This window comes from Cherax quadricarinatus, chromosome 43 (assembly GCF_038502225.1).
Source record: "Cherax quadricarinatus isolate ZL_2023a chromosome 43, ASM3850222v1, whole genome shotgun sequence".
NCBI lineage: Eukaryota > Metazoa > Arthropoda > Malacostraca > Decapoda > Parastacidae > Cherax > Cherax quadricarinatus.
Window position 1 is genome coordinate 32,067,147 of NC_091334.1, and position 24,155 is coordinate 32,091,301.

At 42.3% G+C, this 24,155-nt stretch overlaps 1 protein-coding gene across 3 annotated transcripts in view; it reads left to right on the top strand.

Moving 5' to 3' along the window:
* The window catches only part of LOC138853939 (caveolin-1-like), a 90,963-nt gene that overhangs the window by 19,716 nt on the left and 47,092 nt on the right, over positions 1-24,155 (top strand). For all 3 annotated transcript variants that reach the window (XM_070093832.1, XM_070093834.1, XM_070093833.1), the window contains exons 2-3: positions 13,780-13,940; positions 18,371-18,453. In XM_070093832.1, coding sequence (XP_069949933.1) covers positions 13,782-13,940; positions 18,371-18,453 — 242 coding nt within the window. In that variant the 5' untranslated portion in view covers positions 13,780-13,781. The remainder of the gene's footprint in view (positions 1-13,779; positions 13,941-18,370; positions 18,454-24,155) is intronic.

Sequence of the window (24,155 nt, forward strand, 5' to 3'; positions counted from 1 at the left end):
TATAGAGGAGTTTGTCCCTCCTAGCAGGTCGTACTGTGTGCAGCGTCTCACTGGAGGGGAGACCCGCCCCCCCCCTCCTCTCTGTCTCTCTCTTGGATTTTTAGCCATGGGAGTATTAGCACCCAATATAACCCAAGAAAGTCAGTGCGTCATCGAACAAGAAAGTTTATTTAAGTATAGATTATCATAAATAGCAGCATATGTGTAGCGGACCTAGGATAATCCAAAAAAGGCTGACTTTTTTTGGGTTATCATGGGTGGCTAATACTCCCATAGCTAAAAATCAAAGAGAGAAAGAGGAGGGGGGCGGGTCTCCCCTCCAGTGAGAGGCTGCACACAGAGTACGACCTGCTAGGAGGGACAAACTCCTCTATACTGTTTAGTCTCTAAGTTCTACCGTAATATCATATTTTATTGTTTGTCTTCATAATGTTCATAGACAAAAAATGTATTTATTAAAGGTCGGTCCTGGGAAGTTAGTTAAAGATTAGCCGGTATTCTCCCGGCCCGGGCCTTTTCCAAGTGGTGGCCCGGCCTTGGCTCCCTCTTTAGGGAGTGTTTGAGACCTAAGTCTGCCATGGGAGGAGGCACAAGTACCTCCTCATCTTTGGGACCAACTGTCCCCAGGCCTAGCCACAAGCTAGGCCTCTCTGGTCTGCCATCCCCGCCCCAAGGGGGCAAATGGGAATGACAGTCTTATGAGCTAAAGGCTCGGGCTCAGGCACCTACCCTACCCGAGAAGGGTTAGGCATGGTGTCGATCTCCTGGGAAGCAAAACAGTCATGATACAGTGAAACCTCAAAAATCGAACTGCTCCCAACACAACCAATTATGTAAGTGTATTTTTGTAAGTGCTTTTATAAGTGTATTTTTGAGGGTCTGAAATGGACTAATCTAATTTACATTATTCCTGATGAGAATAAATTCATTCGGTAAAGGCACTCGAACAGCCTTCTGGACTGAAGAAAGTTCGATTTTTGAGGTTCCACTTACTAGGGGAAGAGAACACAACTTTGTAGTAGCCACAGTCAGTGGTCAGGCATCAAACACCTTTGTCTTATATTCATTGTAGTCCTTTAATAGTGTCCTTCGGGACTCCAAGGACCTAAAGGACCCCAATGGAAATAAGTCACTTTGTCTGACCTTTTTTTTTATTATCTTAGGTAATTTATACATATGTTACTACGTATGATAATTTGTGTAAATGCATTTATGTGTACCTATACCTAAATAAACTTACTTAGGATGCGACCCACACCTGTTGACTAAGACCCAGGTACTTCTGAATGAACAGGGACAGCAGGTGTAAGGAAACATTCCAAACGTTTCCACCCGTGCCAGGGATTGCACCTCAGACACTGTGTGTGTCAGTAAGTCTATTTAGGTACAGGTACATATTATTATTATCAAGGGGAAAGCGCTAAACAGGTACACATAAATACAGTTATATACATTATCATACATAGCAGCTTATGTGTAGATTACCCAGGATGATCCAAAAAAGTCATACAAAGTGACTTATTTCCATTATTATTATATTCCCATTATTATTATATTATAAAGGATATAATATCTTATTATTTTACTATAAAGGAGATATACTAGGAATAAGGTAAACGAGTTATTTATATTTACATGTGTGTTAGCTAAAAAAATAAAAAATCCTCCTCCTCCCTTTCTGTCGCTGCAATCATTAGGTCATCGACACAATGCCCAGCTCTTCTAGGGTAGGGTAGGTGCGTGAGACGGAGCTTGCAGCTCACAAGACTGTCATTTCCATTAGCCCCCTTGAGGCGGGGATGGAAGACCAGAGAGGCCTAGCTTCTCCCTACGAGCCCCGTGAGGGCGGGGAATGTGGCTAGGCCTGGGGACAGTTGGTCCCAAAGATGAGGGGGTACTTGTACCTCCTCCCATGGGAGACTTAGGTCTCAGACACTCCCTAGACAGGGAGCCAAGGCCGGGCCACCCCTTGGATAAGGCCCTGACCAGGAGAATACCGGCGAATCAACAAGAAATTCATTAGGTACCTTTTGGCTCTCTTCTTGAACTGATTTCGTGAGTCTGGTTCATGCTATGACTGGCTTTGACATGTGCAGGCAGTCTGTTCCATTACTTTATTGCTGTACAATAAAAGGTGTTTGAAGCCTGGCCACTGACTGTGGGTACTACAAAGTTGTGCTCTCTCCCCCTAGCCTAGTACTATGATTACTTTGGTTCTCAGCCTTGAAAAAATTGGCAGCAAGATATTCTAGACACTGTGAGCAACTTTATAAACTTGATTTAACTTCAATTGTTTTATTCTGCCTTCAGCAATCATCATATCCAACTGTTGTTATTTATCTTGGCCTACATCCTCTCTTGGACCCAGGTCCTGGATGAATATAACCATTTTGTTCTGGGTGATTTGTAGTTTATCTTTCAGTTTTTGTTTTTTTTTTGTCAAGGCAGAGTACCATGAAGAGCAAGCGTAATCCATATGACACTCTATAAGGGCTAGACATAGGGTCCTGCGAGCCTCAGTAGGTAGACAATGCTTGTCTATAGAGGATCTTCAGTCTGGCATTCGCTTTCTTTACTACACTGTTAAGATAAGATAAGATTTCGTTCGGATTTTTAACCCCGGAGGGTTAGCCACCCAGGATAACCCAAGAAAGTCAGTGCGTCATCGAGGACTGTCTAACTTATTTCCATTGGGGTCCTTAATCTTGTCCCCCAGGATGCGACCCACACCAGTCGACTAACACCCAGGTACCTATTTGCTGCTAGGTGAACCGGACAACAGGTGTAAGGAAACGTGTCGAAATGTTTCCACCCGCCGGGAATCGAACCCGGGCCCTCCGTGTGTGAAGCGGGAGCTTTAGCCACCGGGCCTGACATGCATGGGTCAAAGGGGATTCCCAGATATTTTACTGAGGAAACTGAAGTGATGGGCTCCCCATTACACCGGACATTAAAATTATTTACCCTTCTCAGTTTATGTTTCGTGCCAAAGATTATGGCTTCCGTTTTCCCAAGGTGTACCGATAGTTTGTTGTCTTCTAACCATTTGCTATAGAACTCTAATTCTAATTCGCTATGTCTTGTGGGTCTTTACCTGACACTAACAGAGCACTGTCATCTGCATACAGCAGGAGTTTGCACTTGACATTAATGGGCATGTCGTTTACATAACATAGGAATAATAAGGGACCCAGGATACTACCTTGGGGAACTCCACATGATATCGGCAGGGGTTCTGACTCTGTTTTGTTGATTTTGACAATTTGTCTCCTGTTGCTAAGGTAGGACTTAAACCAGTCTACAGAACCTATACCGATAGCTTGAAGTTTCTTAAATAATGTATTGTGGTTGACAGTATCGAAGGCCTTTTGCAAGTCTAAGGTTACCATACCTATGAGGTTCCCCCTCGACATTTCAGTTCTCATGTAATTCATCAGATTAATTAGGGAGGTGTCGATTGAGTAAGATCTTCTAAAGCCTGACTGATAGATATGGAGAATGTTGTTGTCATTAAGGTACTTAACTACTTGACAGTACACCGCCCTCTCTAGAATTTTGGATATCACACTGAGTATACTAACAGGCCTATAGTTGCTGACATCAGACCTACTTTTTTTCTTGAAGATAGGAGTAACTCTGGCCGCCTTAATGAGGGGAGAATTTCCAATTTTGGCCAACTCTTTATTTTTCAACCAATTTTTTTTATTTTTGGTGTACATTTAGAGGTTCATATGTAGAAGAATGTGACAAAGTTTCAGTATGATTGGTCAACAAACAACAGAGAAAAAAATATTTAATGACTTTTCATATATGGCAGCAAGGTATGACAAAATGGCACTTCGAGTGGCACTTCCGACAATCCCAACCGTTAGAATACATCTGACACTAATTTTGGCGGGACATGTTTTATCTAATAAGTCTTATTATCATGGAAAAAAAAATACTTTTGATAGACTTTTTGGCATTCACCAAAATATCTGCCTTTTACCTCCCACAAAATCAAAAATATTTGATATATTCCAAAAAAAGAAGCCTCACATTTTCAAACACACTTTGTTTTATATTGTCAGTGAAAATCATTTCAATACAATAATTAATAATGGTGTACATTAGCGAAATACGTGAAAAAGTTACTTCCGAGATATAGGCCTAGAACGCCGGCAGGCCTACCGTCTCAAAAAAAAAATTTTTTGCGCGGAAATCGCGTTTTTTTCGGTGTATTTCTTAGTAAACTGATGTTCTAGTGCAGTTATCTTCTTCAAAATGCCGTTTTCTATCACTCACAGACCAAACAATAGAACAAGGAGACGAGGAGTAACACATTTATATCGAAATATTGCTGGTGGACTCTCGCTATATTATGGCCTATTTTATTCAGTCTAGAGTATATAACATGTTTGTTTGTTATTTATAGTGTTTATTATATCATATTAGATCAATTCTGATAGACAAATAAGCCGTATAGTTGATATATAAACTGATATAAACGTAATAATGAAGTGATTTCACCTGGCACCATCTGGAGGGGGAGTCCCCTCAAGGAAGGTTCCTTGATGTTGGTGAGGGGCTCTTGATTTAGGGAATTGGATCCGTGCTCCAGTTCCCCAAATTAAGCCTGAATGCCTTCCACATCCCCCCCAGGCGCTGTATAATCCTCTGGGTTTAGCGCTTCCCCCTTGATTATAATAATAATAATAATAATGGAGGGGGAGTACTGCCGAGTGTTCTCAGATGGCTCCCGATTGGCTGGCACTCTACTGATAAGCTCCACCTACTCTTATATGATGCCAAATAATCAATTATATTAGAAAGAATAATGCAAAGAAAAAGCAATAAAAACAAGGAAAAAATTCCAAAAAATACATGGGTTGAGAACAGACGCGCTACCTACATCGCCGTTACCATACCTGATATAAATGACTATAATTTCTTGTAGAAACGTCTTAGAACATTGATTCTTGTACCATTGTGTTGCCAAAGAGTTAAGCTATTTTTTGGTATATATAAATCAATTTCCATAATTTTTCGATTTTTGGTTGAGAGTTGGCCAAAATTGGAAATTCCTCCCTTGAGTCCCTCCGGTACGGTGTTAGTGGTGATGTAAGTAAGTAAGTAAATTTATTCAGGTATACACAATACAGTTACATAGAATTATCATACATAGCAGCATATGTGTAGAGAACCTAGGATAACCCAAAAAAGTCAGACAGAGTGACTTATTTCCATTGGGGTCCTTTTACCTTATTATTATAATATAAAGGTTATAATATTTTCTTATTATTCTATAATGAAGATAACATCTTATTATCATACTAAAAAGACTATCTACTACACGAGGGTCATTAAGACTATCTACAATACGAGGGTCATTAAGACTATCTACTACCCGAGGGTCATTACTAGGGATAAGGTAAAATTTACACGTATTTTAGCTAAAAAATAGAAAATCATTCCCCTCCCTTTCTGTTGCTTCATTCATCAGACACTTTTTGGCAGTCTTCTTGAACTGGTTCAAGCTATGACTGGCCTTGACATTTGTGGGTAGTCTGTTCCATTCCTTTATTGCTGTACAATAAAAGGTGTTTGAAGCCTGGCCACTGACTGTGGGTACTACAAAGTTGTGCTCTCTCCCCCTAGTACTATGATTGCTTTGGTTCCCAACCTTGACAAAATTGACAGCAAGATATTCTGGACACTGTTCGTGAGCAATTTTATAAACATGATTTAGCTTCAGTTGTTTTACTCTGTCTTCAACATTCAGCATATCCAACTGCTGTAATTCATCCTGGCCTACATGTTCTCTTGGTCCCAGCCCCAGGATGAATCTTACGATTTTGTTCTGGGTGATTTGCAGTCTATCTTTCAGTTTTTTTGTCAAGGCAGAGTACCAAGAAGAGCAAGCGTAATCCATATGGCATTGTATAAGGGCTAGACATAGGGTCCTGCGAGCCTCAGTAGGTAGACACTGTGCTTGTCTATACAGGAACTTCAGCCTGGCATTCGCTTTCTTTACTACACTGTTCCCTATCAATTCTCCTGACATGCATGGGTCAAAGGGGATTCCCAGATATTTAACTGATGAAACCAAAGTGATGGACTCCCCATTACACTGAACATTAAAATTATTTACCCTTCTCAGTTTATGTTTCGTTCCAAAGAGAATGGCTTCAGTTTTCCCTAGGTGTAATGATAGTTTGTTGTCTACTAACCATTTGCTGCAGGACTCCAGTTCCAGTGTTAAAACATTAGCAATATCTTGTGGGTCTTTACCTGTCACTAACAGAGCACTGTCATCTGCATACAGTAGGAGTTTGCACTTGACACTGATAGGCATATCATTGACATAACATAAGAATAGTAAGGGACCCAGAATACTACCTTGGGGAACTCCACATGTTATCGGCAGGGGTTCTGATTCCGTTTTGTTGATTTTGACTATTTGTCTCCTGTTGCTAAGGTAGGACTTAAACCAGTCTACAGAACCTATACCGATAGCTTGAAGTTTATTACATAATATATTGTGGTTGACAGTATCGAAGGCCTTTTGCAGGTCTAAGGTTACCATACCTATGAGGTTCCCTTTTGACATTTCAGTTCTCAGGTAATCCATCAGATTAATAAGGGAGGTATCGGTTGAGTAGGATCTTCTAAAGCCCGATTGATAGCTATGGAGAATGCTGTTGTCATTAAGGTACTTAACTACTTGAGAATACACCGCCCTCTCCAGAATTTTAGATATTATACTGAGTATACTAACAGGTCTATAGTTGCTTACATCAGACCTATTATTTTTCTTGAAGATAGGAGTAACTCTGGCCTCCTTGAACCCCTCCGGTACGGTATTAGTGGTGATTGATAGATTTATTATGTGAGCAATAGGGATTGACAGTTCAGAAGCACCATCTTTTAGGAACTTAGACGGGATGTTATCAGGGCCTGTGCTCTTAGTTGGGTTTAACCTGCTTAGTTCTTTTTGAATGAAGTCATGAGATACACTTACTAGTTGACAACTGTTTGGGGTTACCCCTTTATTGGTATAGTATGTTTGAAACTTATCAGAGTCTGTGTTAAAGGTATTTGATGCAGCTGGTAGTTTACTTACTAGTGTTGATGCAACAGATGTGTAGTAGGAATTAAAGCAATTTGCCACCTTAGATGTTTCGTGGCATACCTCATTATCGATAGTGAGTACTATGTTAGACCTATCTACTGGCTTATGGCTATACCCCAACTGTTTTAGTTGTTGCCAGAGCTTTCTGGGGTTATGCTTATATTCTTCAATTTTTGAGCAATAGTGCTTTGCCTTTGCTCCTTTTATAAGCCTCTGTACTCTGTTCCTCACCCTTTGGAATTCATTTAGTGCTGCAATATCCTGTCTGTTTGCTTTAAATCTTTTTAGCAGCTGGTCTCTGAATTTCATATTATCTAATATCTCAGTAGTCATCCAGGGTTCAGTTCTTCGTTTAATCCTAACCTCTTTAACTGGTGCAATATTATTAAGAATGGTAGTGAACATTGTTTTGAATTTTTCCCAGGCATCGTTTACGTCCGTGCAACTTGTTATCTCTGTCCAGTCACAATTGTGTAGCCTATTTACCAGTGTTTCTTTACTGTAGTTTCTAGTTGACCTCATTTTTATTGTCCTGTGTAGGCCTATCCTATCCCTAGTGATTTTCCTGGTGCAGTAAATGATGAAATGATCACTAAGACCTGTGGTAATGACGCCTGACTGACTAATGTTCTCAGCGCGGTTGCAAAGTATGTGGTCAATTAGGGTGGCTGAGAACTGTGTGATCCGGGTTGGTTTATTAATTAGTTGGGTGTAGCTATTTAATCCTAGAATTTGCTTATACCTTTTGCATAGCCCGTTATTTTGTTGCTGAAAACAGATATTGAAGTCGCCCAGTATTATTGTTTCGCAATTGCTTTCAACTCCGGACAAGACTCTGGAAAAGTCTTCTAAGAACTGGTCCTGGGTAGGAGGGCGGTAACTAGTTCCTACTAAGATGGGTTTGGTCTTGGGAAGCAGCACTTCAAACCATAGAATCTCCAGTTTATTGTTATTTAAATCAGGTCTTGGGTTGTAAGCTAAGTCATTTCTAATGTAGGCACATACTCCACCGCCCTTTCTGTTCCTATCTAAGCGTTTTATATTGTAACCTTCTATTTTGACCTCGTCGTCAGTCACCGTATCATCCAACCAAGATTCAGAGATGGTTATAACTGCCGCCCTAATTTTGTTAGCTAGAATCCTAATCTCTGCCAATTTAGGAAGAAGTGATCTTGCATTGACATGAATAAAGTGAAGGCCTGTTTTCATAAAACAATCATAATCATCAATATATGGCAATGGGTCATTTGTATTAAAATTAGGTAAATCAATGTCATCACTGCTAAAGGGTAACTGTGCCAAAGTGCATTTGTTACACACAAAATGAATTCTGGCACCGTTGCTATAATTGTACATACATCCATCATGCACCCACCCCTTACACATTTTACATAAGGTGCCTTTTCTGTTTTTCATGCGTACTTTAGTACAGTGTATGCATCTGTTTGGTAGTGTTTGAGATAATAATGGCTGTATTGTCTCACATTGACCTATGTATGCATTACATATGGAGTTAAGGTTATCATCCCTAGCTACTAGACCGTCATTATTGCCGTCATTTATCTGTCTGTTTTGCCTCTGCACAATAGTTTGAGGTCCTGGATTAATTTGGATATCACCACTTAAGAGCGCTACAATAAGAGCTGTGTGCCATTGTTTTTGTTTGGGTATGCGGTGTTGCCATACCTTGCGGCGATAGTGAGGTTTACTTTTCTGGTAGGATGGCAACTGTTGGGCTTTTACTGTCCAGGGCGCTGTTACTCCATTCACCTTTTCCAACCCCCATGACTGATTTCTTTCTTCATGGAATTGAAGAAGAAATATAAATATAATTATGGCAGCCTGTACCCCTCTAATGCCTGCCATTTTCACTCTTCGCTCTTTTACTCATATACAATAATATTTATTTCTCTTTTCCAGTCCCTAGTACACTTAGTATCTGCTTTAATTACACTGAATTACTAGTAAAATTTCCTCTTCAAAACCCTCTTCACTGCTCACTTTTCCCTTAACTTCACAAAACCCTTACAGTTAACCTCTTCAAAACCCTCTTCACTGCTCACTTTTCCCTTAACTTCACAACACCCTTACATTTAACCCCTTATTCACCCTCCCCTACCCACCTCACTTCACAGTCTGGCTTCACCAATTAACTTCTAACTCCTTTCCATTCTGGTAGACCAGAAAGGTTTAATCAATGGTTTTATCCTTCCAAATCCCCCTCAATTCCATTTATCGGGGGTTGTGTCGTGTTGTTGTCTCCTGACCTGTTTTGCTGACTCAGCCATTTTTAAAACACTGAGGGGAGTAACACCACCTGACTTTCCTTGAGTTTATAGATATATTTGGCTTTTTCTGCTATGATTCTCTCACTGTACACTGGTCAGCTGAATATAGGTCAGCTACTAAAACATTAACCTTGACTATTTAACTATTCACTTCTTTCCCACGACTGGCACTGAGGGATAACCGTCCTATACCTTGGAGTTTTGTACTGTTGATTTGACGATGTCTCCTGTGTTTCCCTCTCGTTAGCACTGGTACAGGTGATATGATGGTGGTACAGATATGATGCTACTGTCAACAGATGAACGTCAGTAAAGATGAGAATTTCACTTCGCTAGTTGTACGTCTGGCAGTAGCTGCTGTTTGAATGCCGGTCAGCCATGTTTAAAGGCTCAAATCTTTCCCTCGTTTGGCACTGACGAAAAAAGTCCTACAGACCTGGCATTTCCTTGGAGATTTAGTTGATCAGGATTTCTGCCATGTTGTCTTCCCGTTAAACACTGGTGCAGTTGATATGGAGGTCAGTTATTTCATTTAGTGGAAAACGTCTCGTGTCTGGTTCACGTCTGGCAGCAGGTCTGGTACTTGAATGCCGGTCCCTCTTCTGTCATATTTAGTCCATTTCGTTGTCGTCACCGTCAGTTTTTATGTAACTATAGTTAACTTGCATGTTGTTGCAGCAGTACTTGCAAATTTGGCCATCACTGGAGTTCGGATAGGCCCAGGGGACGGCAAGATATAGGAGCAGCCTTGTTGCTGCTTGCTGCGGCTGCAGCTGCCACTTTAGTTGTTGCGTGGCATACCTCGTTATCGATATTTAGTACTATGTTAAATCTATCTAAGGGTTCATGGCTATGTTCCAACAGTTTTGGTTGTTGCCAGAGCTTTCTGGGATTATTCTTTTATTCTTCGATTTTCGAGCAATAGTGCCTCGCCTTAGCTCCTTTTACAAGCCTTTGAACTCTGTTCCTCACCCTTTGGAATTCATTTAGTGCTGGTCTCTGAATTTCATATTATCTAATATCTCAGTAGTCATCCAGGGTTCAGTTCTTCGTTTAATCCTAACCTCTTTAACTGGTACAATATTATCAAGGATGGTAGTGAACATTGTTTTGAATTTTTCCCAGGCATCATTTACGTCCATGCAACTTGTTATCTCTGTCCAGTCACAATTGTGTAGCCTATTTACCAGTGTTTCTTTACTGTAGTTTCTAGTTGACCTCATTTTTATTGTCCTGTGTAGGCCTATCCTATTCCTAGTGATTTTCCTGGTGCAGTAAATGATGAAATGATCACTAAGACCTGTGGTAATGACGCCTGACTGACTAATGTTCTCAGCGCGGTTACAAAGTATGTGGTCAATTAGGGTGGCTGAGAACTGTGTGATCCGGGTTGGTGTATTAATTAGTTGAGTGTAACTATTTAAACCTAGAATTTGCTTGTACGTTTTGCATAGCCCGTTATTTTCCTGCTTAGAACAGATATTGAAGTCTCCCAGCATCACTGTCTCGCAATTATCAATTCCGGACAAGACTTTCGAGAAGACTTCTAAGAATTAGTCATGTGTGGGAGGGCGTTAACTAGTTCCTACTAAGATGGGTTTGGTCTTGGGAAGCAACACTTCAAACCATAGTGCAAGAATGTTGCAAGCCGAGCCACGGGATATTGCAACCTGTCCCATGCACCATTGAATACATGGAATAATCACTGGTGGGTCCTCTGGACCACAGAAAGGTATACTGGGAGAGTCCAAGTAGATAGTAAAGTGGAAGCTATCTAGCGACTCTCTTCCTCGCTACCAGCAACGTGCAATGAAACCATAATTTTTTAACTTGATCTTTCTTTAAGCCAAATTTTCCTAGTGGAGATAAGAAATACTCAATCCCTGCGTCAAAACGACCTTCTCTTGCTCAAATTAATGCCGGGGCATGGCTCAAACCCTCTTATTAAAATTTGATGAGGATAACCTTGCGAGAACAAATGGCAGTAACATCCTTTTCCAACCTCTTAGAAACCATCAACACTGACTTAAAACTGACACTTGGCAAGCCTCATAACTGACATCGACTGCACGCGTAAGGACATACCGGACAGTGGCTTTACTGTGACCTGGACACCTGAGCATAATGCCTTGAGCACTGTCATCACAAAGCATGTAGACACCTCATCAGATCACCTTAAGCCGATAATAACAAAAAGCGGCAGTACGAATGATCACTCTACTGCCAGACAACATAATTCCCAACTTTTCAAAAGCCCGAACCTACTGAATACACATACCACTTACTCATACTACTGTGCTTACTATATATACAGGACAATAAACACTAATATTAATCGTGACCTGAAACACTTTCTTGATAGTTGCCGCAGAACTTGAGGACATAATACAGGACACGAAAATCTCTATGATATTCCATGTCCGATTTAACCGTCGTAAACAATGTGGATAAATGGACCCAAAATCTGGAACTCTCTATCTGATATCACCAGAGCAACTATCTACCTGATAACACCAGAGACTCACTATCTACCTGATAACACCAGAGACTCACTATCTACCTGATAACACCAGAGACTCACTATCTACCTGATAACACCAGAGACTCACTATCTACCTGATAACACCAGAGACTCACTATCTACCTGATAACACCAGAGACTCACTATCTACCTGATAACACCAGAGACTCACTATCTACCTGATAACACCAGAGACTCACTATCTACCTGATAACACCAGAGACTCACTATCTACCTGATGACACCAGAGACTCACTATCTACCTGATAACACCAGAGACTCACTATCTACCTGATGACACCAGAGACTCACTATCTACCTGATGACACCAGAGACTCACTATCTACCTGATAACACCAGAGACTCACTATCTACCTGATGACACCAGAGACTCACTATCTACCTGATAACACCAGAGACTCACTATCTACCTGATGACACCAGAGACTCACTATCTACCTGATAACACCAGAGCCTCACTATCTACCAGATATCACCAGAGACTCTCTATCTACCAGATATCACCAGAGGCTCACTATCTACCAGATATCACCAGAGGCTCACTATCTACCAGATATCACCAGAGGCTCACTATCTACCAGATATCACCAGAGACTCACTATCTATCAGATATCACCATATATATATATATATATATATATATATATATATATATATATATATATATATATATATATATATATATATAATATTATTCTCATATAACTGCGTTAACAATTTAGTTTTAAAAAGATAGTCTGTCTGCTTGTTTGTCGTTAATATCATTGTGAACAAATATTCTTGAGTCTCAATGTCAGAAATTATTTTTCCTCTGATTTAACTGTTATTTTTGTAATGAAATTTATTTTTCGACATAGTATAAGAAAGTATTACTGTGAATGACATAGTATAAGAAAGTATTACTGTGAATGACATAGTATAAGAAAGTATTACTGTGAATGACATAGTATAAGAAAGTATTACTGTGAATGACATAGTATAAGAAAGTATTACTGTGAATGATCCCCTCAAGGAAGGTTCCTTGATGTTGGTGAGGGGCTCTTGATTTAGGGAATTGGATCTGTGCTCCAGTTCCCCGAATTAAGCCTGAATGCCTTCCACATCCCCCCCCCCCCAGGCGCTGTATAATCCTCCGGGTTTAGCGCTTCCCCCTTGATTATAATAATAATAATACTGTGAATGACATAGTATAAGAAAGTATTACTGTGAATGACATAGTATAAGAAAGTATTACTGTGAATGACATAGTATAAGAAAGTATTACTGTGAATGACATAGTATAAGAAAGTATTACTGTGAATGACATAGTATAAGAAAGTATTACTGTGAATGACATAGTATAAGAAAGTATTACTGTTAATAGTCGCTGCATCCATAATTTAAACTCTTGTGTTGAATATAATTTTATGTAAAAAATTGTACTTATCAACTTACTAAAGTATAACACAAATAATTGTTCTTATAATCGTGTACGATGATGTATTTAATCTACTATCGCCCGCCCGCCCGCCTGCCCGCCCGCCCGCCTGCCCGCCCGCCCGCCCGCCCGCCAACCCGCCCGCCCTACCTACCTACATAGTGAGTACATGATGTAAATTTTGTGTACGTCACTTTTCAATGAAAGTAACTTGATGAGAGGCTCGTAATGTAAGAAATTCAACCTTGTCCGCCCTTCAGTGGATCAAACTTGATTACCTCCTGTTTCCCAGGCACTGAATGACCCCTACGATCTGGAATATAATATTAATAAGTAATGATAATGTCCCATCTCTGTGGGTTAAGCACTTCTGTGACTATAATAATTATTATTGTTGATTATTTTTTGTTATGATAATTAGGGATGGGTAGCGTGACAGGAGGTACTGGAGCAGAGCGTGTGCCTGTCCATCCCTGGAAGTATCAACTGGAACAAGCGTTGACCCACACACAGGCAGGTCAAGCGCTGGCAGCAGACCTGACCAAGAACCACGACCCACTCGGTGTTGCTGCTTACCTTAACGTAGGTATACAAGTGGACTTGTAATTGCTAGCTGATGGATGTAGATGGTTGCAGAGTGTTGTAGAGGGTTGTGGAGGGAAGTAGGAATGCTAAATGTGAGATAGTCGTGTTGGCCCCTCAGAGGGAGGCTCATTGATGTCGATGATGGAGTCAAAAGTTAATCTACGCCCTCTTTTTCTTAGAGTTAACTAATTACCTTCCATTCCTGCAGGTGCTGAACCCCCACCTATGTGTTTAGCCACCACTCGTGAAAGTTATAATTGAGGAGAGGTTACAAAAGTAATCTAACTACCGATGATCTATTGTTAAAGTTTCCTAGAGAACCTTGAATATACTTAGATGTAACGATACCATAACACAGTCACCAATATTAACTCACATCACAGTCACCAGAGTTACCCTCACCGAAGTAACTAGTTATACCTTCAGCTTAGTCACCAGTGTTACCCCTCACGTCAGTCACCATTAATAACTCTCACGTGACAGTCACCAGTGCCCCGTAGCCTGGTGAAAAAAACTCTCGCTCTACACGGTGAGTATGCGGGTTCGATTCCCGGCGAAGGGGTAGAAACATCGGACGTGTTTCCTAACACCGGTTATCTATGTTCACCCATCAGTAAAATAGGTACCTGGGTGTTAGTGGACTGGTGTGGGTCGCATCCTGGGTGTTAGTAGACTGGTGTGGGTCACATTCTGGGTGTTAGTGGACTGGTGTGGGTCGCATCCTGAGTGTTAGTGGACTGGTGTGGGTCGCATCCTGGGTGTTAGTGGACTGGTGTGGGTCACATCCTGGGTGTTAGTGGACTGGTGTGGGTCGCATCCTGGGTGTTAGTAGACTGGTGTGGGTCACATCCTGGGTGTTAGTGGACTGGTGTGGGTCGCATCCTGGGTGTTAGTAGACTGGTGTGGGTCGCATCCTGGGTGTTAGTGGACTGGTGTGGGTCACATCCTGGGACAAAACTGACCTAATTTGCGGGAAATGCTCAGCATAACAAGCGGCTTTCTATATAGTAGTATGTCACTGATGTCAGCTATGATCTGTATACCTTGTACATGTACTTGTATACCTTGTACATGTGCTTGTATACCTTGTACATGTACTTATATACCTTATACATGTACTTGTATACCTTGTACTTGTATAACTTGTACATGTACTTGTATACCTTGTACATGTACTTGTATACCTTGTACAAGTACTTGTATACCTTGCCCATGTACTTGTATAACTTGTACATGTGCTTGTATACCTTGCACATGTACTTGTATACCTTGTACATGTGCTTGTATACCTTGTACATGTGCTTGTATACCTTGTACATGTACTTGTATACCTTGTACATGTACTTGTATACCTTGTACATGTACTTGTATACCTTGTACATGTACTTGTATACCTTGTACATGTACTTGTATACCTTGTACATGTACTTGCATACCTTGTACATGTACTTGCATACCTTGTACATGTACTTGCATACCTTGTACATGTACTTGCATACCTTGTACATGTACTTGCATACCTTGTACATGTACTTGTATACCTTGTACATGTACTTGTATACCTTGTACATGTACTTGTATACCTTGTACATGTACTTGTATACCTTGTACATGTACTTGTATACCTTGTACATGTACTTGTATGCCTTGTTCATGTACTTGTATACCTTGTACATGTACTTGTATACCTTGGGCATGTGCTTGTATACCTTGTACATGTGCTTGTATACCTTGTACATGTACTTGTATACCTTGTATATGTACTTGTATACCTTGTACATGTACTTGTATACCTTCTACATGTACTTGTATACCTTGTACATGTGCTTGTATACCTTGTACATGTGCTTGTATACCTTGTACATGTACTTGTATACCTTGTACATGTACTTGTATACCTTGTACATGTACTTGTATACCTTGCACATGTACTTGTATAACTTGTACATGTACACCTTGTACATGTACATGTACACCTTGTACATGTACTTGTATACCTTGTACATGTACTTGTATAACTTGTACATGTACTTGTATAACTTGTACATGTACTTGTATACCTTGTACATGTACTTGTATACCTTGTACATGTACTTGTATAACTTGTACATGTACTTGTATAACTTGTACATGTACTTGTATAACTTGTACATGTACTTGTATACCTTGTACATGTACTTGTATAACTTGTACATGTACTTGTAGTAAATAAGGATTATTATTATTATTATTATTATTATTATTATTATTATTATTATTATTATTATTATTATTATTATTTTCAACCTTATAAGATGTTGTTTGAAGATAGCAGAATATGGTAATGATGTAGAGTATTCACCCATTGACTTCAGTTGTTTTCTCTTAACAAAGTTGGTACACCAGGCAGACACGAGTTAAGGGTAGCCAGGAGCCAGTCCTGAGGGGTAGGTGTTGTCTGATGGTCAGCTGGGTACGAAGTGAGACAGAGGGTTGGGAGCGAGGGTAGACCTAGGTGTCTGCCGTCTGCCGGGCACTTGCCAGAACTAGGCCGTAGGCCAGCAATTTCCTTCAGCGGAAGGTATGTGAAAAAGGTATTTAGGCATGCTACCTACACTCACGTCACAGTCACCAGTGTTACACTCACGTCACAGTTACCAGTGTTACCCTCACGTCACAGTTACCAGTGTTACCCTCACGTCACAGTCACCAGTGTTACCCTCACGTCACAGTCACCAGTGTTACACTCACGTCACAGTTACCAGTGTTACCCTCACGTCACAGTCACCAGTGTTACACTCACGTCACAGTCACCAGTGTTACCCTCACGTCACAGTCACCAGTGTTACCCTCACGTCACAGTCACCAGTGTTACCCTCACGTCACAGTCACCAGTGTTACCCTCACGTCACAGTCACCAGTGTTACCCTCACGTCACAGTCACCAGTGTTACCCTCACGTCACAGTCACCAGTGTTACCCTCACGTCACAGTCACCAGTGTTACCCTCACGTCACAGTCACCAGTGTTACCCTCACGTCACAGTCACCAGTGTTACCCTCACGTCACAGTCACCAGTGTTACCCTCACGTCACAGTCACCAGTGTTACCCTCACGTCACAGTCACCAGTGTTACCCTCACGTCACAGTCACCAGTGTTACCCTCACGTCACAGTCACCAGTGTTACCCTCACGTCACAGTCACCAGTGTTACCCTCACGTCACAGTCACCAGTGTTACCCTCACGTCACAGTCACCAGTGTTACCCTCACGTCACAGTCACCAGTGTTACCCTCACGTCACAGTCACCAGTGTTACCCTCACGTCACAGTCACCAGTGTTACCCTCACGTCACAGTCACCAGTGTTACCCTCACGTCACAGTCACCAGTGTTACCCTCACGTCACAGTCACCAGTGTTACCCTCACGTCACAGTCACCAGTGTTACCCTCACGTCACAGTCACCAGTGTTACCCTCACGTCACAGTCACCAGTGTTACCCTCACGTCACAGTCACCAGTGTTACCCTCACGTCACAGTCACCAGTGTTACCCTCACGTCACAGTCACCAGTGTTACCCTCACGTCACAGTCACCAGTGTTACCCTCACGTCACAGTCACCAGTGTTACCCTCACGTCACAGTCACCAGTGTTACCCTCACGTCACAGTCACCAGTGTTACCCTCACGTCACAGTCACCAGTGTTACCCTCACGTCACAGTCACCAGTGTTACCCTCACGTCACAGTCACCAGTGTTACCCTCACGTCACAGTCACCAGTGTTACCCTCACGTCACAGTCACCAGTGTTACCCTCACGTCACAGTCACCAGTGTTACCCTCACGTCACAGTCACCAGTGTTACCCTCACGTCACAGTCACCAGTGTTACCCTCACGTCACAGTCACCAGTGTTACCCTCACGTCACAGTCACCAGTGTTACACTCACGTCACAGTCACCAGTGTTACACTCACGTCACAGTCACCAGTGTTACACTCACGTCACAGTCACCAGTGTTACCCTCACGTCACAGTCACCAGTGTTACCCTCACGTCACAGTCACCAGTGTTACCCTCACGTCACAGTCACCAGTGTTACACTCACGTCACAGTCACCAGTGTTACCCTCACGTCACAGTCACCAGTGTTACCCTCACGTCACAGTCACCAGTGTTACCCTCACGTCACAGTCACCAGTGTTACCCTCACGTCACAGTCACCAGTGTTACCCTCACGTCACAGTCACCAGTGTTACCCTCACGTCACAGTCACCAGTGTTACCCTCACGTCACAGTCACCAGTGTTACCCTCACGTCACAGTCACCAGTGTTACCCTCACGTCACAGTCACCAGTGTTACCCTCACGTCACTGTTATCATTGTTATCCTGAAGACAGTGTTGTTAACTCTCATATCAGTGGTTCATAATTATGACAAAACTTATCTTCCAGATGGAGTTCGCTGTAGTGTTTTACGAGCCACAACACCAACGTTCTCTCCCGGCGACCTGGTGCTGCATCTACCTCACCTACAGGTGAGAACTTCTGTCTACCTGTCTTGCAAATGTTGCATCTACCTCACCTACAGGTGAGAACTTTTGTCGACCTGTCTTACAAATGTTGCTAAGATGCTATGTTAAACCCGAGATGCTGTGTTAAACCCGAGATGCTGTGTTAAACCCGAGATGCTGTGTTAAACCCGAGATACTATGTTAAACCCGAGATGCTGTGTTAAACCCGAGATGCTGTGTTAAACCCGAGATGCTGTGTTAAACCCGAGATGCTGTGTTAAACCCGAGATTCTGTGTTAAACCCGAGATTCTGTGTTAAACCCGAGATGCTGTTTTAAACCCGACATGCTGTGTTAAACCCGAGATGCTGTGTTTAAACCCGACAGGCTGTGTTAAACCCGACATGCTGCGTTAAACCCGACATGCTGTGTTAAACCCGAGATACTGTGTTAAACCCAACATGCTGTGTTAAACCCGACATCCCGAGATGCTGTGTTAAACCCGAGATGCTGTGTTAAACCCGAGATGCTGTGTTAAACCCGACATGCTGTGTTAAACCCGACATGCTGTGTTAAACCCGAGATGCTGTGTTAAACTCGACAGGCTGTGTTAAACCCGACATGCTGCGTTAAACCCGACATGCTGTGTTAAACCCGACATGCTGTGTTAAACCCGAGATGCTGTGTTAAACCCGACATGATGCGTTAAAACCGAGATGCTGCATTAAACCCGACATGCTGTGTTAAACCCGACATGCTGTGTTAAACCCGACATGCTGTGTTAAACCCGACATACTGTGTTAAACCCGACATGCTGTGTTAAACCCGACATGCTGTGTTAAACCCGACATGCTGTGTTAAACCCGACATGCTGTGTTAAACCCGACATGCTGTGTTAAACCCGAGATGCGTTAAACCCGACATGCTGTGTTAAACCCGACATGCTGTGTTAAACCCGACATGCTGTGTTAAACCCGACATGCTGTGTTAAACCCGACATGCTGTGTTAAACCCGACATGCTGTGTTAAACCCGAGGTGCTGTGTTAAACCCGAGATGTTATGTTAAACCCGAGATGCTGCGTTAAACCCGAGATGCTGTGTTAAACCCGACATACTGTGTTAAAGTCGACATACTCGAGTTTACCTGGAGAGAGTTCCGGGGGTCAACGCCCCCGCGGCCCGGTCTGTGACCAGGCCTCCTGGTGGATCAGAGCCTGATCAACCAGGCTGTTGCTGCTGGCTGCACGCAAACCAACGTACGAGCCACAGCCGGGCTGATCAGGAACTGACTTTAGGTGCTTATCCAGTGCCAGCTTGAAGACTGCCAGGGGTCTGTTGGTAATCCCCCTTACGTATGCTGGGAGGCAGTTGAACAGTCTCGGGCCCCTGACACTTATTGTATGGTCTCTTAACGTGCTAGTGACACCCCTGCTTTTCATTGGGGGGATGGTGCATCGTCTGCCAAGTCTTTTGCTTTCGTAGTGAGTGATTTTCGTGTGCAAGTTCGGTACTAGTCTCTCTAGGATTTTCCAGGTGTATATAATCATGTATCTCTCCCGCCTGCATTCCAGGGAATACAGGTTTAGGAACCTCAAGCGCTCCCAGTAATTGAGGTGTTTTATCTCCGTTATGCGCGCCGTGAAAGTTCTCTGTACATTTTTTAGGTCGGCAATTTCACCTGCCTTGAAAGGTGCTGTTAGTGTGCAGCAATATTCCAGCCTAGATAGAACAAGTGACCTGAAGAATGTCATCATGGGCTTGGCCTCCCTAGTTTTGAAGGTTCTCATTATCCATCCTGTCATTTTTCTAGCAGATGCGATTGATACAATGTTATGGTCCTTGAAGGTGAGATCCTCCGACATGATCACTCCCAGGTCTTTGACGTTGGTGTTTCGCTCTATTTTGTGGCCAGAATTTGTTTTGTACTCAGATGAAGATTTAATTTCCTCATGTTTACCATATCTGAGTAATTGAAATTTCTCATCGTTGAACTTCATATTGTTTTCTGCAGCCCACTGAAAGATTTGGTTGATGTCCGCCTGGAGCCTTGAAGTGTCTGCAATGGAAGACACTGTCATGCAGATTCGGGTGTCATCTGCAAAGGAAGACACGGTGCTGTGGCTGACATCCTTGTCTATGTCGGATATGAGGATGAGGAACAAGATGGGAGCGAGTACTGTGCCTTGTGGAACAGAGCTTTTCACCGTAGCTGCCTCGGACTTTACTCTGTTGACGACTACTCTCTGTGTTCTGTTAGTGAGGAAATTATAGATCCATCGACCGACTTTTCCTGTTATTCCTTTAGCACGCATTTTGTGCGCTATTACGCCATGGTCACACTTGTCGAAGGCTTTTGCAAAGTCTGTATATATTACATCTGCATTCTTTGTCTTCTAGTGCATTTAGGACCTTGTCGTAGTCATCCAATAGTTGAGACAGACAGGAGCGACCTGTTCTAAACCCATGTTGCCCTGGGTTGTGTAACTGATGGGTTTCTAGATGGGTGGTGATCTTGCTTCTTAGGACCCTTTCAAAGATTTTTATGATATGGGATGTTAGTGCTATTGGTCTGTAGTTCTTTGCTGTTGCTTTACTGCCCCCTTTGTGGAGTGGGGCTATGTCTGTAGTTTTTAGTAACTGTGGGACGACCCCCGTGTCCATGCTCCCTCTCCACAGGATGGAAAAGGCTCGTGATAGGGGCTTCTTGCAGTTCTTGATGAACACAGAGTTCCATGAGTCTGGCCCTGGGGCAGAGTGCATGGGCATGTCATTTATCGCCTGTTCGAATTCATTTGGCGTCAGGATAACATCGGATAGGCTTGTGTTAATCAAATTTTGTGGCTCTCTCATAAAAAATTCATTTTGATCTTCGACTCTCAGTCTGGTTAGCGGCTTGCTAAAAACTGAGTCATATTGGGACTTGAGTAGCTCACTCATTTCCTTGCTGTCATCTGTGTAGGACCCATCTTGTTTAAGTAGGGGCCCAATACTGGACGTTGTTCTCGATTTTGATTTGGCATAGGAGAAGAAATACTTTGGGTTTCTTTCGATTTCATTTATGGCTTTTAGTTCTTCCCGCGATTCCTGACTCCTAAAGGATTCTTTTAGCTTAAGTTCGATGCTTGCTATTTCTCTGACCAGTGTCTCCCTACGCATTTCAGATATATTGACCTCTTTTAGTCGCTCTGTTATTATTTTCCGTCGGTTGTAAAGGGAGTGCCTGTCTCTTTCTATTTTACATCTACTCCTCCTTTTTCTTAGAGGAATAAGCCTTGTGCATACATCGAGTGCCACCGAGTTAATCTGTTCTAGGCATAAGTTGGGGTCTGTGTTGCTTAGTATATCTTCCCAGCTTATATCGGTTAGGACTTGGTTTACTTGGTCCCACTTTGTGTTTTTGTTATTGAAGTTGAATTTGGTGAATGCTCCCTCGTGACTAGTCTCATTATGTCGGTCTGGGGCTCCACGCATACATGTCTGAACCTCAATTATGTTGTGATCTGAGTATATTGTTTTGGATATGGTGACATTTCTTATCAGATCATCATTGTTAGTGAAGATGAGGTCTAGTGTATTCTCCAGTCTAGTAGGCTCTATTATTTGCTGGTTTAAATTGAATTTTGTGCAGAGATTTAAAAGCTCGTGTGAGTGTGAGTTTTCATCAGAGCTGCCTCCTGGTGTTATTACTGCAACAATATTATTTGCTATATTCCTCCATTTTAGGTGCCTTAAGTTGAAATCCCCTAGGAGCAAGATGTTGGGTGCAGGAGCTGGAAGATTTTCCAGACAGTGGTCAATTTTTAACAGCTGTTCCTGGAATTGCTGGGATGTTGCATCCGGAGGCTTGTAGACTACCACTTAAGGCACCTAAAATGGAGGAATATAGCAAATAATATTGTTGCAGTAATAACACAAGGAGGCAGCTCTGATGAAAACTCACACTCACGCGAGCTTTTAAATCTCTGCACAAAATTCAATTTAAACCAGCAAATAATAGAGCCTACTAGACTGGAGAATACACTAGACCTCATCTTCACTAACAATGATGATCTGATAAGAAATATCATCATATCAAAAACAATATACTCAGATCACAACATAATTGAGGTTCAGTCATGTATGCGCGGAGCCCCAGACCGACATAATGAGATTAGTCACGAGGGAGCATTCACCAAATTCAACTTCAATAACAAAAACATAAAGTGGGACCAAGTAAACCAAGTCCTAACCGATATAAGCTGGGAAGATATACTAAGCAACACAGACCCCAACTTATGCCTAGAACAGATTAACTCGGTGGCACTCGATGTATGCACAAGGCTTATTCCTCTAAGAAAAAGGAGGAGTAGATGTAAAACAGAAAGAGACAGGCGCTCCCTTTACAGGCGACGGAAAAGAATAACAGAGCGGCTAAAAGAGGTCAATATATCTGAAATGCGTAGGGAGACACTGGTCAGAGAAATAGCAAGCATCGAACTTAAGCTAAAAGAATCCTTTAGGAGTCAGGAATCGCGGGAAGAACTAAAAGCCATAAATGAAATCGAAAGAAACCCAAAGTATTTCTTCTCCTATGCCAAATCAAAATCGAGAACAACGTCCAGTATTGGGCCCCTACTTAAACAAGATGGGTCCTACACAGATGACAGCAAGGAAATGAGTGAGCTACTCAAGTCCCAATATGACTCAGTTTTTAGCAAGCCGCTAACCAGACTGAGAGTCGAAGACCAAAATGAATTTTTTATGAGAGAGCCACAAAATTTGATTAACACAAGCCTATCCGATGTTATCCTGACGCCAAATGACTTCGAACAGGCGATAAATGACATGCCCATGCACTCTGCCCCAGGGCCAGACTCATGGAACTCTGTGTTCATCAAGAACTGCAAGAAGCCCCTATCACGAGCCTTTTCCATCCTATGGAGAGGGAGCATGGACACGGGGGTCGTCCCACAGTTACTAAAAACTACAGACATAGCCCCACTCCACAAAGGGGGCAGTAAAGCAACAGCAAAGAACTACAGACCAATAGCACTAACATCCCATATCATAAAAATCTTTGAAAGGGTCCTAAGAAGCAAGATCACCACGCATCTAGAAACCCATCAGTTACACAACCCAGGGCAACATGGGTTTAGAACAGGTCGCTCCTGTCTGTCTCAACTATTGGACCACTACGACAAGGTCCTAAATGCACTAGAAGACAAAAAGAATGCAGATGTAATATATACAGACTTTGCAAAAGCCTTCGACAAGTGTGACCATGGCGTAATAGCGCACAAAATGCGTGCTAAAGGAATAACAGGAAAAGTCGGTCGATGGATCTATAATTTCCTCACTAACAGAACACAGAGAGTAGTCGTCAACAGAGTAAAGTCCGAGGCAGCTACGGTGAAAAGCTCTGTTCCACAAGGCACAGTACTCGCTCCCATCTTGTTCCTCATCCTTATATCCGACATAGACAAGGATGTCAGCCACAGCACCGTGTCTTCCTTTGCAGATGACACCCGAATCTGCATGACAGTGTCTTCCATTGCAGACACTGCAAAGCTCCAGGCAGACATCAACCAAATCTTTCAGTGGGCTGCAGAAAACAATATGAAGTTCAACGATGAGAAATTTCAATTACTCAGATATGGTAAACATGAGGAAATTAAATCTTCATCAGAGTACAAAACAAATTCTGGCCACAAAATAGAGCGAAACACCAACGTCAAAGACCTGGGAGT